This window comes from Pteronotus mesoamericanus, unplaced genomic scaffold (genome assembly GCF_021234165.1).
Source record: "Pteronotus mesoamericanus isolate MK-2021 breed Mesoamerican mustached bat unplaced genomic scaffold, CSHL_Meso_final contig_73, whole genome shotgun sequence".
In the NCBI taxonomy this organism is placed as follows: domain Eukaryota; kingdom Metazoa; phylum Chordata; class Mammalia; order Chiroptera; family Mormoopidae; genus Pteronotus; species Pteronotus mesoamericanus.
The window spans coordinates 29,378,026-29,393,249 of record NW_026555245.1 but is presented as its reverse complement, the minus strand read 5'-3'; the positions used below and the strand labels follow the sequence as shown (position 1 = coordinate 29,393,249).

Below are 15,224 nucleotides of genomic sequence, written 5' to 3'. Positions count from 1 at the left end.
AAACAAACGTGGCCTTGCGAAGTTGACCGAGCAACGTGGCGGGAAGTAGGGAAGTCACAACAATTCTGTAATCACTGTTATTCTTTTGCGAAGACTCGTGAGTAGCTCTTCGTCCCTGTTTCCCTCTCCCCAAGCCCGCGGGGAAGCCCCTCTACTGCCACTGCACAAAGGCGAGTGGAGCCCGGGACCCTGCAGACCGGTGGCACTTCCCTCCTCACCCGCCCCAGCGCGCTCCCGCCCCACCCGAACGGCACAAGACCAGATCCGCCACTCGCGAGGGGCGCCCGCTCCGCGCAGGCCGCCACACCCACTCTGGCCGGCTCCCGCCTCCGCCGCCGCGGGTGCCCTGATGAATATGCATCGCTGCGCGGCAGCCCCGGGCTCCTCCTTTCGGTTTGCTTCCCGCCGCCAGGCGGAAGCGGAGAGCCGCGCTTCCCGCGCGCCGAGGCCAGCCGGGGCGGGGCGGGACCGGCGGCGAGCGGGAGAAAGAAAAAGCCAGGGAGGCAGCTGCGAACAGAGCGCGGAAAGGGTGCGCGGGGTGGGTGGCAGTTCCGGGGCTGCCCGGCCGCCGACCAGGCCAATCCGAGGGCGCGGAAGGGCGAGTGAGCAACGCCGCGTGCGCGCCGGTTGCATTTGCCCCGAGCCCGGGTGGAGAGGCAGCCCCCACCTTTAGAACAGTCTTGCTAACCCAACAATAAAACCCAGCAAACACACGCACGCACGCACGCACACACACACTCTGGACGGCTTTCAAGTCAACCAAGAAAAAGTCTTCTGCAAGTAAGAGGAAGGAAAACTGGATATCCAGACAGACTGAGGGACTGACTGCCTGCTTTTAAGACTTGACTTCTACAGCCTTTTCTTCTGGGGTCAAGAATTGTGGCATTACAGAAACAATAATATAAAAAAAATAATAAAAGGCTACTCCCGGATTGCCGCCTTCTTCTTTTTTAAAAATTAAACACAAAAAAGCGACACCAAAACAACCCTTAAGAAAATCCACAAAACTGTACCTGAGACACGTGAAGTCAGCGGCCCAGGGTTCTGTTACAGATTCAAGATCTCTTATTTAATGCAATACAGTGCGATGGTATGTGGCTTTGAAATGATGGGTTTTATTTGTTTGTTTTGTCCGTCCCTTGCATTCTCTTCCACCTCAGACACAGATTTTTTTCCTGTTTGTGCCTTGTAAATTGACTGTTTATTTAAATGTTATTTTTGCTTTACTGGTTGAGCTATAGTACTGGATTTCCAAACTTAATGAAAATATGTAACTTCTTTTTAGCTTTGGCAATTTTAGCGTATGTATAATACTTTTATGGCGGGAATCAGTGGATAATGTTTTAAGTCCAAACAGTGAAATGTAGCATTTTTCCCTGCTTGAACTTCCTGCTTTCCCCTCCCCCAATTTTGGAAAAAGTTACTGTACAGATGATACTTCATTTATATCTTGTAGCTTATTGTCTCTTTTTGTCATGTTCTTCATTTTAAGGTGAATATGCACAGTTTTGTTATATATTATCATTTAAAAGCACATTTTTAAGTGAAGGTATGACTATTTAGCTCTGCTCATTGCAAAGCAGGACTGAATTGTTAGCTCTCCTCCTCCCTCCCACCACTTAAAAAAAAAAAAGATTATGATGGATTTCTTCCCGCTCTTGGTAAAACTTTTTTCCCTCTCCTGCCCTGCTGGTTTTGCTATAGGATTTTTTTCCCCCTTCTAACTGTGTGTGTGTGTGTGTGTGTGTGTGTGTGTGCGCGCGCGCGCGTGTGTGTGTGCGCGCGCGCGCGCATGTCTCTCTTTTCCCTTGTCCTCTCTTCGCCAGTACGTCTGGGACACATTTTAATGCACAATATCCCATCCATTAAGTTGTGGTTGAATGCAGAGTGTGTGAGGACTTGGCAGCTTTCAGGTTGAAGGGGGCGGGGAAGCCAGTTTCGACTTTGACACAAGATGCCGAAGTGGCGTGATTGGAATTATTATTAGGGCTGTGAACATGGCCATCTTCTCCTCGGGTTAGAAGAACTGCCACTGAACTTGAGACGGGACAGACTAGATCTCCAAGTTCCCTCCTCCTCCCTCCTAAGTACAGTAGCTGGCAGGGAAAGGGCGCCAAAATACACAAGATTAGCTCTAACTTTCTTTGAACGGATCTTGTAGCACCATTCTTTTTTTATTTTAACTTTCCAACAGGCGGGAAAAAGTTAACTTTTGAACCTATACTCGAACAGACATTTAAATCAGCTCTAATATGGAATAAATCCAGAAAATCATATATGCATGCTTATGTGGTTAGAAAAGAATGCACGTGTAAATAAGCAGGGTGCACGTGTGTATCTGATCAGGGAGTTCAAGATTTAATCACGATCAGAATTAGTGTGACTTTTGAATACATTTAGCGTATGGGGAGAGCGTTGCTAGGGGAAGAAGCTGACTTTTAAGCAGCCTAACTAAAAACTGCAAAGAGTTGTGAAACACAAAACGTTGTGGTTTCCAGTTTTACATTTGAGGTTTGATGTTTTCATTTAATGGTATGAGAACTGGAGAAAGCTCCAGCACTGAGAAGTCCCTATTAAATCATATGTGGGCAAAGGTCAAGCACTCCAACTCACTGATACAATATACTGCGGATTCCTGCCTAACTGATGGAGAACACAGGAAAAAGTGCTTGGGCAATAAAAGTATTAGAAGGGTAATTATCCTCCGTGGTTGGAACTGCATTCTTGTGCACTGGGAAAAGGTTTTTACTGGCCCCGATGAATTTTTTAAAAGCTGACTATTGTTGAAAGCTGTTTTAATAGGAAATTGATTAGCTGAGTGTTTCATACAATGAATGGTGACAGTTTCATTGTTTGATGTCCAAAATAAATTTTTTATTCTTTAGCATAGTCATCCATTTAATTTTAATATAGTCAGACTGAGCAGCAGCATAATTATGAGTGAATGTGATGTCATGAACATCTGTAACTTTGCTTTTGGAGTTTATGACATCACACAATTTGACAGTATTATTGTTTTGATATTTATTAACTTACTGGATTAAAATATTTCAGATACATTTCAGAGATAAAATTCACTGTACATTTTGTATAGGCCCAATTTTTTGTCTTTTCTCTGTATAATTGCTAAATTTTAATTTGAAAGTTAAAATGTGCAATTCTGTTGTTATACATTGTTTTTATTTTCATATAGAATGGTAGCTTTCAGGGAAGAATTAGAGAGGGGGCGCAGAAAGTTTGAGTTGATTTGCAATGAACTATCTGCACCTAATATGTAATGACTACTTGGCCATCTTGGATAAAGCTTTCTAAACATCTCTTTAAAACTAATCTGTCTACATGTCACATAGGCATAGTTAGTGAGCAGTAAAAGCCAATTTTATTGCTAACTCAATTAAATGACAGTATAGTTTTACTTTAAAATTCAGCTATTTTGAAAAAGGACAATAATTACAACTCAGTAATCAGCAGAGAAGAGACTGTGTGAGAGTGTATGTAACTTTTGAAGTATTGTGAGTGAAGCAAGGCAATTATTACCATAATTTTCAAAGCTTACCATAAATCATGCAAAAGTTAGCAACTAACTGCTGACTTTGTAATCTGGGGATCAAATGTCTTTAGAAGTTGGGGATCTCTGCTGGTGAAATGGCCTCATATCTGTAGAGAGGTGGAAATGGCTAACCTTAATGGAGTAATCTGGCCCAGGCAGTGTTTTGATTCAATCATAGCTTGTAAGTGTGCCTGAAATGTAGGCACAAAAAGTGGGACACTTTTTTTTTTTTAACAGTCAAGTACAGGCATTTCAGCAACGACATTATTAACAGCGTCATTTTTCTCATTTAGTTTTGTCCTCAGGGGACACCAAACAGCTCCCAGAGGAGGGGAAAAAAAGTCCATGGTTATTTATTCATTTCAGTGAAAGGCAAAGCCCTGGCAGTGGGGATGGGGGTGGGGTGGGGAGGCTAACTGGTTGTGAATTTTCTAGTGTGGAAAAATTGCTACCCTAATTTCACAGTAGTAGTTTAAGGGCTGAGAGAGCGGGGCATGATTTTGCAATTCCCATCAAGTGCAGACAATTTCAGTACTTGTTGGTTGTTTACATAAGCGTTTTTGAGAGGCTTTTTGGTGTTCCTGCTTGTGGATATAAAACTGTTTTCCAGGCTAGCTACACATTCTTTTTTGTGGTTCATTTGGAAGAAGGAAGGTCCCTGGGCATGGTGTGGTGGATACTTGCAGTTTTGCAGGCCTATTTCCTGGGGTCAGGAGGTCATCTGTGTCTTTTGTATTTAGTTTTAAAATATTGATATTGGCAATGAAGCCAGAGTATGTGGAATTATTGAGCCTCCCCTCAAATCACATGCAAGAGAAAAAAAAAGTTGTCCGATATATTGAAAATGACAGCTTTGTTAAGCTCCAAGAAACTTTTCCCTAAACTGCCTAGGATTTTCAACCTGTCACTGAGTTTCTTTAGAAGAGAGAAGGTTAAAAGAAAATCAATATTAGGAGATACTTGAGATGTCAAGCTCCTTTCTGGAGGTCACTAAAAGGCTCCAATGGGGTAAACATTTATTAAGTTTTTGCAATTATACAACTGGGTTTTGAAAAATCCAGTCACCTGAAGCACTCACATTAATTCTTGAAATCAATAAAACTATCTTTCAGAAACGAAACTTTTTTTCCCTATAAGGCGGCAGGTAATAGATGATCCAGGGGGGAAATCTTGAGGAATTCTGAAATATCAGATTTTCCTGTTGCTGCAGGAAACTTTCACTACTTTCTTGCTCCTCAAATCTGCTTTTTGGGTGAATGAAATTGGTCTGTCATACTGGCCGCTCTAAGCCTATCGGTGTGGGAGAGAGAGAAGACAGAATTTAGGAGAGGCAGGTACTAAAGTCCAAGAAGTGTTTGGCCCATTTTTATAGTAGGAGAAGCTTTTCAGCAATACTTTAAAACCACTCTTAATCCCATGGCACAGACCTTTTGCAAAAAAAGGAAAGAGGCTGAAATGTATATACTTTCTCACTTCCTTTTTTTCTACTCTTCTACTGGGGATTTAAAAGACTGGTATTTCTCCAACCAAAGATAGTGGAGAACGAGTGTTGTGCTGAGAGAAGCCAGATGTCCCACACAGGCAAATCCACCAGTCCCTCTTCACAAAAGGCTCTCTTAGAGTTCATCCTGGGAAGGCCTGCAGTGACCTTGGCATTGGCTGGACAAGAGGCAGTGTTGTGGGGGATGTCAGCCATCCTGCCTGTGGCTCCAAGGCCCGAGAGGACAGTCAAAGCCACATAAACTGAGCACCCACCCCATAAACCCTTCCGTGTTGATGTCTCTTGCTCATTCTTCCTCCGTATTGGTTTTCCCCACATCAAAATTACTCCTTTCGCATTTTCCTTTTTCTTGGAAACAGATCAAAACCCCAAACTACTAAGCATCCGCTGTACCCATGAAACTGAGTCCAACTCTAAGTGCCCTACAAACATAGAGCACCTGAGATTTGAACCCCTAAGTGATAGGCCTGGGAGGCCCCAGACTGTCTTCACTTCTCTGGGGTCTTACCTGTGTCTGGTGCTGCTCCTTCACCCCTTGTGCTGCTGCAGCTTTTGTAGGCTCTTCTGTGTAACGGTTGTCAATTTTTCGTTTTTCCTTTTTAAGCTTGTGAGAAACTTTTGGATGCAACCTAGTTTTGGTGGCAAAAGGAAATGGTTTCTGTTGGTAAGGGAAACTAATCAGGGAGGAGGGGCAGCGATGTCTGCAGACACTTGCTCAGGGCTCAGCACAGGGCCTTTTTTGCCAGGGGACAGCGGCTGGTTCTGGGATCTCTGGCTGAAAGGAGTGCTCTCTGGGTGCCAGGATTTCACTGGGGGTGGTGTGGTGAGGAGGGAGGGAAGAAGGGAGGGAGAGAAAGAGAGATGGGCACTCAATTTTTTAAAGAGACCCCGAAAAATAATGGTTTCTGTAAGAGTCCAGGCATTCAAAGAGGTGTGTTCAAGGACATGAGTGCATTTGTGCCAAGGGGAATGTCTTTTATGGTAAATTAACTCCAGTTAAATTGAATATTTGTTCAAAGGGAAACTCTAGTAGTTAAAGCTGGTATAATCAGTAGAGCTTCCCGCCACCCCCTCCCCCCCCAAGGTTCGGGTGTGACGTTGAGAAAAGGGATGCAGTGTAACGTAGTAATGCACAATACAACGTGATGCTTTGGGATTTTTTTTTTTTTAAGCATTTAAAATGAGATTGCCTAAAAATTTCCGAGAGAAATCAGTATTTATTTGGATTAACCCGACAGTCACCTCATTTCTTTCATCTATTATAGATTTTCAACTTTATCTTGGCTTTTCAAAAGGAAGAAATGGCCCACACAAAGGAAATTAACGTCGTTAGAACGCTGACTAGAGGATTTGCCTCTGGGGAAGCAGGAGGCTGCTCCTAGCGGTGTGTGCCCTAAAGGGTTAACTCGGGAGTAGTTCTCGAAATTTCCCCGACCGTACCTGTCTTCCCAGATCCACCGCCCCCTTCTCCCCGGCCTCAAATTCCCACCCCCAAGCGCCTTTCTTCTTTGGGCTCTAGGTTTACGGGGGCTGCAGCTGGTAGACTTGGCAAGCTCGCCTCATTAAGAGCGCTCTTTGAAAACGGACTGTGTTTGAGCATTTCCCTAATGAGGACAGGACGGGGTTAAAAAGTGACCATTTCATGGTTGACTTGAACCTGCCTACTTTTCTTGATGTGTCGTTGTGAAATGCTTGATGTGGATAACTCCCACTTGGTGAAGGAAAAGTCACTGGTTCCTTCAGGTCCGCTGAGGGGAGTTGAAGGGGGCGGGGTGGGGGGGCGATGGGCAGAAGCCGGTGAGACCGAGAGGGGAAAAAGTTGAGGAAAAAAATCCAGATGGAGGGAGACAGGGTAAGAGGAACGGGGAATCAGGGGAGAGCCTCGAAACACCCCAACAGCGCAGTTGGAAGCGGGGGAGGTCCGATCTGCGGCTGGGCAGTCGAGTCTGGTTCGCGGTCCCAGCCGTCCCAGGGAGCCCCCACTTAGGTATCCGCGAAGTCCCAGGCACTCACTTTTCTTCTCCATTGTCTGGACAGCCTTTGCTTCCACCTCTTCCCCACCCACCCTTTGCCAAAAACCGGAATTTTGGGGGCAGAATGTGTGTGTGTGTGTGTGTGCGTGTGTGTGCGCGCGCGCGCGCGCCAGACAGCGTGTGCGCGGGTAGAAAAAGTGCAAGGCAAACCTCCACCCTCAAAAGACCCGAAATCAAGTTCATTCACTCGGGGTCCGCGGCGGTCGGCCGACGGACGACGGCCGGGCGCGGGCGAGGCCCTCGGCGCGGGAGCGAAGCGGGCGCGGCCGCCTCTGCAGGGCAGTAGCGGCACACGCAACCCCCGCGCGCGCACCCGGCCGCCCCGCAGTTCGGGGCGCGCCGCGGCCCCGCCCAGCCTGCACCCCGGCGCGGAGGGAGCCGCTTTCCGCTGGCGCCCCGGCTCGGGAGACTGCGGGGTGGGGATTGGGAGCGAGCCAGTGGGCTGCTGGACGGAGAGAGCGGAGCGGGCCGCGGGAGGGAAGGAAGAGAAGAAGGGGGGGAGGCGGCGGCGGCGGCAGCAACTCGGCTCGGTCGTCCCCTCCCCGAGCTGGGCCACGTGCACTGGGCACCCCAGGGAGGGCGGCAAGCCTCGGCGAAGCGCTGCGCGCCGCTTCTGAGGAGCAGCCCTGGGGCGCGGGCCCCCACGGGGGAGACCCCGGCGGACCCCGCCTCCGTACGCGCGGGCGCGCCCCAACTACTTGAGCCCAAGTTCTCTCAGGCCCCCGCCTCCAAGTCTCCCCCTCCTCCCTTCAGCCGGCGGGTTTGGCGGACCGCGCCCGCCCGGGGTGTGAGAGTCGGCGCCCCAGCCCGGGCCCCACGGCGGCCAGGGTGTGAGGGAATTTTCCATTCGTTCCTTTCGCGGGCCCAGACCGGCTCAGTGTTTCTCCCACTCGGATGTCCCCGCGGCTTAAAGAGTCCGCAGCGAGCACCGAAATATCTCTTACAGGGCGGGTTTTCGCGCGCGCGCGCGCGCGCGCGCGTGTGTGTTTTGTGTGGGGAGGGTACGGGGTTTGCCTAAAGGGCGGAAAGATCAGTTTTGAAAAAGAAAAAACAACTTATGTTTCTGTTGCACTGGTATGAAACCTTTAACAAATGAGAAAGAGAGAAGGGAGAGAGAAGAAAAGAGAGGGAGGGAGAGAAGCAAGAGGAGGAGGAAGGTTGGGGGCGGGGGGTGTGGAGAGGCTGGTGCAAAAGGAATGCGCATTTGCAGGAGGAGGAGTAAAGCGATGATTGTGTAATTAAATAATAAAACAATCCTTAAGTCTGATTTGGAGAGAGCTCGAGCGGGGTCCAGAGGGTGGAACCGGTGAATTTTTCAACTTACAAGTTTTGCAAGGAAAAAAAGCTACAGAGGGAAGGGGGAAAAGAGCCCAGAGCAGAAAGGAGTTTGGAGCCGAGCGGGAGAGCGGGATTTATCGTTTGGGACTTTTCAGGAGCTTGTTCTGGTCCCCCTGGGCTCTGGGCAGCAGCGGCGGCAGCAGCCTTCTCGCTCGGCCGGGTCAGACGTGGGGCGAGGCGGGCGGCCGGGCGGGCGTGAAGCAGCCGGCGCAAGCGGCGGCGGCTGCAGCCAGGGACCGCGCGCCGGGAGCCTCTTCCACCCGGGAGACCTGCGCTCACGTCCCCTCCCTCACCCCGGCCTCTCCCTTCTCCCCCACCCACCCCGCCCCCACCCCGGCCCTCTCCCGCGCGCGCCCCGCCACCCGCGCGCACTCGCTCACGCTCCCTCTCGCGCACACACACATGGTCGGCTCGCAGCAAAGTTTCGCCTGCGATCGCCAGTCGGGGATCCTGCCGCATTGCTCGGGGCTGTAACCTTGAACTTTCCTAGGGCGGTGACACATTCTCTTCGCTCTTCCTCCCGCCCTCTCTCCTGCGCCCCCCTCCCCGCCTTTTTTAAAAAAGCATTTCACCACCAACCACCACCCCAATCCAACCCGCACCGAACCTTCGCGCACTGCCTAGCTCCCAACAACATCAACAACTGCAAAACAGAAAACAAATCCCCAAACCCAGGCGAAAAGCAACCAACACCGGCGGCGGCGGCGGCGGCGGCGGCGGCGGCGGCCTCGGCGAGCACCGCCAGCGCGCTCGAACTGCAAGAGGTCTAAAACTGTAGATTGGATTTCACCCCGGGAAATCTAGCACGCCGAGTGAACTTGAATCTTTGGCTATTTAAGGAGGACTGGGTTTGCTGTGAAGCTGCGGTAATCCAGCGCAGACCCCGTCCTGATTGATCGCATCGCGGGGCTCAGATGACTGTAAAATGAATAGATGAAATTCTTGCTTCTCGAAGATTTTCTTGGGCATCTCCGGGAAAGTGCGTTTTAAGGCGAAGTCATGATGTATTCTCCCATCTGTCTCACTCAGGTACATGTTTCGGTCGCTCTCTCGACCTTTCTGTCTAGCCCGAAATGCCTTTTGTTTTGTTTTCTTGCTCTTATCTGCGGATGATTAAAGGCTTTAGTTAACCTCCGCAACCCTCGTCTCTCGAAAAAGTGGCCGGGAGTTGCGTCGGGATTTACCCGGCGGCGTGGGAGCCGGCGCGCGGCCCCTAGCCCACGGCCACCGCGCGCGCTCAGCCCCGCGCTCTGGGCACAGAGAGCGGGCGCCCGCGTGCTGCCAGGGCGGCTGGGCCGGGCGAGAAGGCCGACGGTGGGCAGGGCCCGGGCGGACGCGAGCTAGCCCCGGCGCGGCCCCCTGAGTGCCTGCCGCGGCGCGGTGCCCCTGCCCGGCGTGCCCAGCACCCCTCTAGTTCGCTCACGCGCGCTGTGAGGTGGGCTCGGCTTTAGAGGAGCTTTAGGTGGGGGACTAAGCCCTTATAAACAACCAGTGAACTTGGACGAGGGGACTCCAGCACGAGTCCTTGCGGGCGCCTTTGGACTTCGCTGCAGGCAGTGGCCAGCGACGAAGCTAGTCAGAGGTTGCGGTCGGGGCACACATTCTTTTGCTGAATTTGGGGATCTAAAACTCTTGTCCTTCGTGATGTGTTCTGCATTTACAGGTTTACAGTGAGCACACCACAAAAGTGGTCTTTACCTTGAAACAAGTTAGTTGGTCGTGGAGAAAGTTAAGGACTTTTAGAAGATGTTCATTTCGTGGAGACCTGTTCATTTGACGATATTTAGGTGTAGCTCCCAAGGCAGAAAGTAGTTCTGGAAAAGTGAAGTCATTTAAAGAAAAATTAACTTTGAAAATTGTCCCAAGACTTTAGGAACAATGTTACGAAAAAACATCCTAGCTTTATACTTTTTTTTTTTTTTTAAAAAGAACAGAAGTTGCACAATTTTAAACCAGACGATAAAATGGAAACGTGGCGAGACGGAACACACTTACCTGGGGGTGGTTTTTATTGCTGCCCAGCTGACTAACCAACTGAAGAACTAACTAAATATCTTAATCCAGAGTTGTTATTTGAAGCAATATTTTAAACCTCTAAAGGTGTGGGATAGTTTACTTTAGCTTTTAGGAGAATGTAGCATGATTGGTAATTGATAACCAGTTACTTTGGTATTGACATAACAAACAGTTCTAGAAGTGTCGCCTCGTCTTGTGTTACCACTTTTTAAAAAATCCAGTATCACAATGATGAATTTTTATAATGGACAAATGATTAAGATTTCAATTGTATGACAATTAGAAGCCATTGTGATTCAAAAGGACTGAGGCATTCATAAATTGTGAATGAAGATGAAAACAATGATAAGGCTTATTCAGTGATTGGATACAGTCCTGTAGCTTTTTGGCTGACACATTTTTTATTGTTTATATTTTGTTTGGCATCTGAGTATGATTAACTTAGATATGGCTATTTTCAGCAAGTAAACGTGCACTTTAATTTAACAAAACTGGAAAAATGAGTGACTGAGCTATTCGTCCTTTAAAAGCTATGAATAATGACCAATGAAGATGATGATTGAACTGTTTCAGGTACAACGAATTTCCTGTAGTTGTAAAAGTTACCTTTCATATTACCCATCATCAGGAATTTTTTCTCTTTCTGGTAAACTACTTCCATTTGCTATTATTTTTACATTATCAAAGCATTGTTCAAATAAAGCAAATTGAGACAAGCTTTATGCTTAGAAAGTACTGACTCAGTCTCACCTGTACAGGATTACTCTTCTATATTAATTTGTTTCCAACATTGGCTTCTTAAAAACATTGCTAGTGATTTACATACATTGCATTTTTGGTTTCCTCTAAATGTGTATTGAAAACTTTATCTTAATTTGTGTAAGTTAAAAATAAAATTGCAGCTTCGTAACATATGGAATATTAGGAGCCTATACTGCATCATCATTCAGCTATCATGTTAATATTCAAGAATGCATACTTACCAACACTAATTCATGATGACTAATATCCTCTGCTGTTTTAATAATGTAAATCTAATGTGAGTTAATGTATTAAAACTGTTTTGGGGATTTAAGGCCTATACTAGAGAAGGAATTTTTAGCTTTAGAATTCTCACTTAACTAATCATTTCTATGTGACCTTATAGGTAATGTAAAGTGTTGCAAAAGTATGGGTACGTTAACTGTTGCTTTTACATCAGATCAATAATTTGGTTTTGTATTGGGAGACTCTTATAGTAGCAAAACACTTTTTGGGGATTTTAAAATGCAAAATAGAGAAACATTCTTAATTGGTTGAAAACTTTACAAAGTGTTTTAGTTGTTGAAATAAAGTATCTAGGTTTTAGAAAGAATTTTAATTACAAAAGAGCCACAGTTAAAGTTGATATGTAGCAAAGTCTTATGCAAAAGTATTAGTGAATCAATATAAATCAGTATTTATACATCAATGTAAATTGGATATAAAAGGAAAATTAAGAACCATCATGTATGGTTTAATATGTGCTTTTTAAAAAAAATAATGTAAACCCTTAATAATATAACTTTCACTTGTCATGATTGCATTGATTTTTTTCCCCATTGTCCTTTAAGTTCTTTAGTTACGTTTTTAAATGGTTTATTGTTAAATAGCAATGTTCCAGGAACATCTAGTATTTACTCATTAACATCTATATTGGTCTAATTTTCCAATCCTTTCATGGAAACCATTGTTGCTGTTAAGAAAAATCAATATTTTTAGTGGAATCAGGACTGTTAGCTTTTATATTTGAAACTTGCAACTTGTTATTTATTTTATCAATTTAGTTAAAGGAAGTTTTAAAGGAGGATTACTGAATCTCAATGTATTTTAATGAAAATTCTGAAAGAGCAATGTGGCATATTAGTATAGAGCCATCAGATCTTAGATCACTTAATATACTTTGCTTTAAAAAATCATTTTCCCCATTGTTTAAAGTGTTATTTTGAAAACCTGTTAATTAGGACATTTCAACATCTTAATCACATTTTTTGGATGAAGACAGTCACTATGCTCCATCTTTATGTCAGTCCAAATTACTAAAAGTATATCACAACTTAGCATTAGAAAACAACTGTGTTTAGGAGATGACATTTTGGGCATGTTAATACAGAAATGCACAAGACACAGCAGAGCTCTACTTATCATCATTTTTTTTTTTTTTTGAGGATATGTTTCCTTATCAGTAAGTGTTTCACTTGAATGGAATCCACATAATAGTAAAGCCCTGAAAGGTATTAGGGCAATTTTGTGGATTGCAAAAGCTTGCTACTTTTATTTAACAACAATAATTTTAAAAAAGTATGTTTTAAGACATTAGCAGCACTGATGACAAACTCAAGGCAACTTTTAAAAAACATTGTTCTGTGTGCATTTGCTGAGAAATTCCAAATTCAACCCTCAACTTGCATTTTGATTGTTTAATTAATTAAAATTTTGAGAAATGTTACATGATAGATGATTTGAAACACAAATGTAATCGAAAGTATGTTTGATGTCTTATAAGAAAACGAAATGTCACTGAACATAGTACTTAAGGATATAAGCACTTAAGAGTTCCCGCATTGCTTAATATCTGTTAAAATGATTTTGCTTTTCCACAAGTATGGCAAGGGTAAAATGAGTGAGACAAAAAGCTGCTCCCCATATACTCTTTACATTCTCGAATTTTCAGTTTATGAGTGTATGTATGTACATTTTTAGTCATATCAATAAATCATAGTAAAAGTCAGATTATATATAGTGAGTGAGTTCCAAAAGCATGTTTAAGTCCACATTTCCTTGAGGAGGGTTTCCTTTTGCATATATTTCTAAGGGGGATAAACAAAGTTTTTGTAGTTACAGTGGAAGCTGAAAGCATGGCATCAGAAGTGTATGGAGATAGGGAGGTCTTATCATGGGCTGTGGTTGCTGTGAGCAGGGCTGCCTTCCCACACAAAGAACAGATTGTGGTTTAACTCTTTCCATGGCCTAGTTTAATGTGCTCGCATAGTAACTGAATTGTTCAAATCTCTGCTGGAAACTACTGATCGGTTTAATGATTTCCTCCATGGCATTTGTTTATGCCTCATGCTGTGATATAATCATCTGTATTCTGTATTGTTATAAACTTTTGACTTACACATATTTTGCTGTCGGAACGTTTTACGGCAATATGTTAAAACACTTGATAACTGCACTATTGATCGGATCAGACATGCACGTCTTCCTTTTCTGAACCGCAAATGGCTAACATGTCGCAGTCTTCAGCCTTGAAACTTTGAATTTCATCATAAAAATGGATTCCTAACTACATGGAATTTTGGGGGCACTGTCTTTGTTAAGAGTGTCATTAATTATACTTTCATCATTTTTACCTAATGGAATTCATTAGTCTGCTGGTTAAATAGAATCTATTCCACATAGTTCAGGGTGACCATCACTAGTGTATGTAAGTTCTAACTTGGGATATGATCAGTTAGAGAAAGTTATTTTGTGGCTGGCTGGAGTGACAATATAGTCAATGTGACCAGAAATGTGGCTGCGGTAGAAGTTCTTATTTGCATCAGATCTTGGCTTATTACATGCATGCAGTAGGCATGCACAAGATGTTAAGGGCCTTTGGCTCTGGCCAGGTAGCTCAGTTGGTTAGAGCATCGTCCCCATAAGAGAAGGTTGCAGGTTTGATCTCCGGTCAAGGCACATAGAAGAATCAACCAATGAGTGCATAAATAAGTGGAACAGCAAATCACAATCAGTCTCTCTCTCTCTCTCTCTCTCTCTCTCTGACTCTCAAAAAGAATTAAAATAAAAGATGTTAAGGGTTTTTTCTAAGCTTATGAGACAGTTTTTATATACAGCAAGAAGTAATGAAACACTGACTGCTTTGGGAAGTAACTTGAAATACTTGCGGGTAAAGATTATCTGCCACTCCTTGTGGCTCCCTTCCCTGAAAAAGGCTTAGATGAAACAGGCAGGAAAAAAAATGCAGGAGCCTAAGGTAAAACCACTTAATTCAGAGGATAGGTACTATAGGATCTGTACACGTGCCGAATCACAAGCACATGCATACGTGCACCCACAGTCCTGCCTGAGCATTCATGTGCGTAGCAAATGAATTGTATTGATTCCACAAAAGCAGTAAGTGACCAGCGGTGCACTCTTGGTGTCACCCTGCCACCGCATGCAGAGACACAAAGAATGTAAAGTTAGTGCCAAGTTGCCATTTTTCATTGTTCAGCTCAGATTGATTTTTAAGGGGTTTAGAATAATTGCCATACTCATATAATCAGTTAACAAATTAACCGAGTCTGTGGGGCTTCAGATTCTGTAGGAAAAGCTGCTGGAAGAACTTTCATGTAATTTTTATTTTGAACTTTAGAAACTTTTATTTAAAAATGCAAGAGAGTGTATGCGTACAAGAGAGCAGGAGAGTGTTAAGTATGAGAGAGAGAGAGTGTGTGTGTGTGTGTGTGTGTGTGTGTGTGTGTGTGTGTGTCAGGGGCTAGTGGTGGTGGTGGAGGGAGCGAATGCACTCGCAAAGTATGGAAACCTTCTGTTCAGGACACTGATACGCCAAGCTGTGTCCTTTGCCCACTTTCCCTCACTGTATACCGGTTTCTCTAGTTACCACTCTTGGAATGGTGCTGTTTTAGTGTTGGAATGTTGGACGTTTGATAAGAAAATGGATCAAGTTTAATGGCGCATGCTCTTTGTGCCACCAGCAGCCTCTTGCTGAGAGCATGCTCCAAAAGCGGGAACTGTGTGGCATTACACTGAGCATCTATAT

At 45.0% G+C, this 15,224-nt stretch overlaps 1 protein-coding gene and 1 long non-coding RNA gene across 10 annotated transcripts in view; one reads left to right on the top strand and one right to left on the bottom strand.

The window, feature by feature from the left end:
• The window catches only part of LOC129078327 (uncharacterized), a 36,780-nt gene extending 27,883 nt beyond the window's left edge, over positions 1 to 8,897 (bottom strand). Inside the window, exons 1-3 of one of the 2 annotated variants that reach the window (XR_008529953.1) lie at positions 8,795 to 8,897; positions 5,560 to 5,680; positions 4,563 to 4,840 (exon numbers count right to left, since the gene is read on the bottom strand). This is a non-coding gene — a long non-coding RNA (uncharacterized LOC129078327). Of the gene's footprint in view, positions 1 to 4,562; positions 4,841 to 5,559; positions 5,681 to 8,794 lie in introns of those variants that run through there. The other variant, XR_008529954.1, reaches the window with a different exon arrangement.
• The window catches only part of NFIB (nuclear factor I B), a 434,847-nt gene that overhangs the window by 197,015 nt on the left and 222,608 nt on the right, over positions 1 to 15,224 (top strand). For 2 of the 8 annotated variants that reach the window (XM_054583170.1, XM_054583169.1), the window contains exon 1: positions 8,743 to 9,451. The exons of 5 other annotated variants lie outside the window; for them this stretch is intronic. In XM_054583170.1, coding sequence (XP_054439145.1) covers positions 9,422 to 9,451 — 30 coding nt within the window. In that variant the 5' untranslated portion in view covers positions 8,743 to 9,421. Of the gene's footprint in view, positions 1 to 8,742; positions 9,452 to 15,224 lie in introns of those variants that run through there. One more of the 8 variants, XM_054583173.1, reaches the window with a different exon arrangement.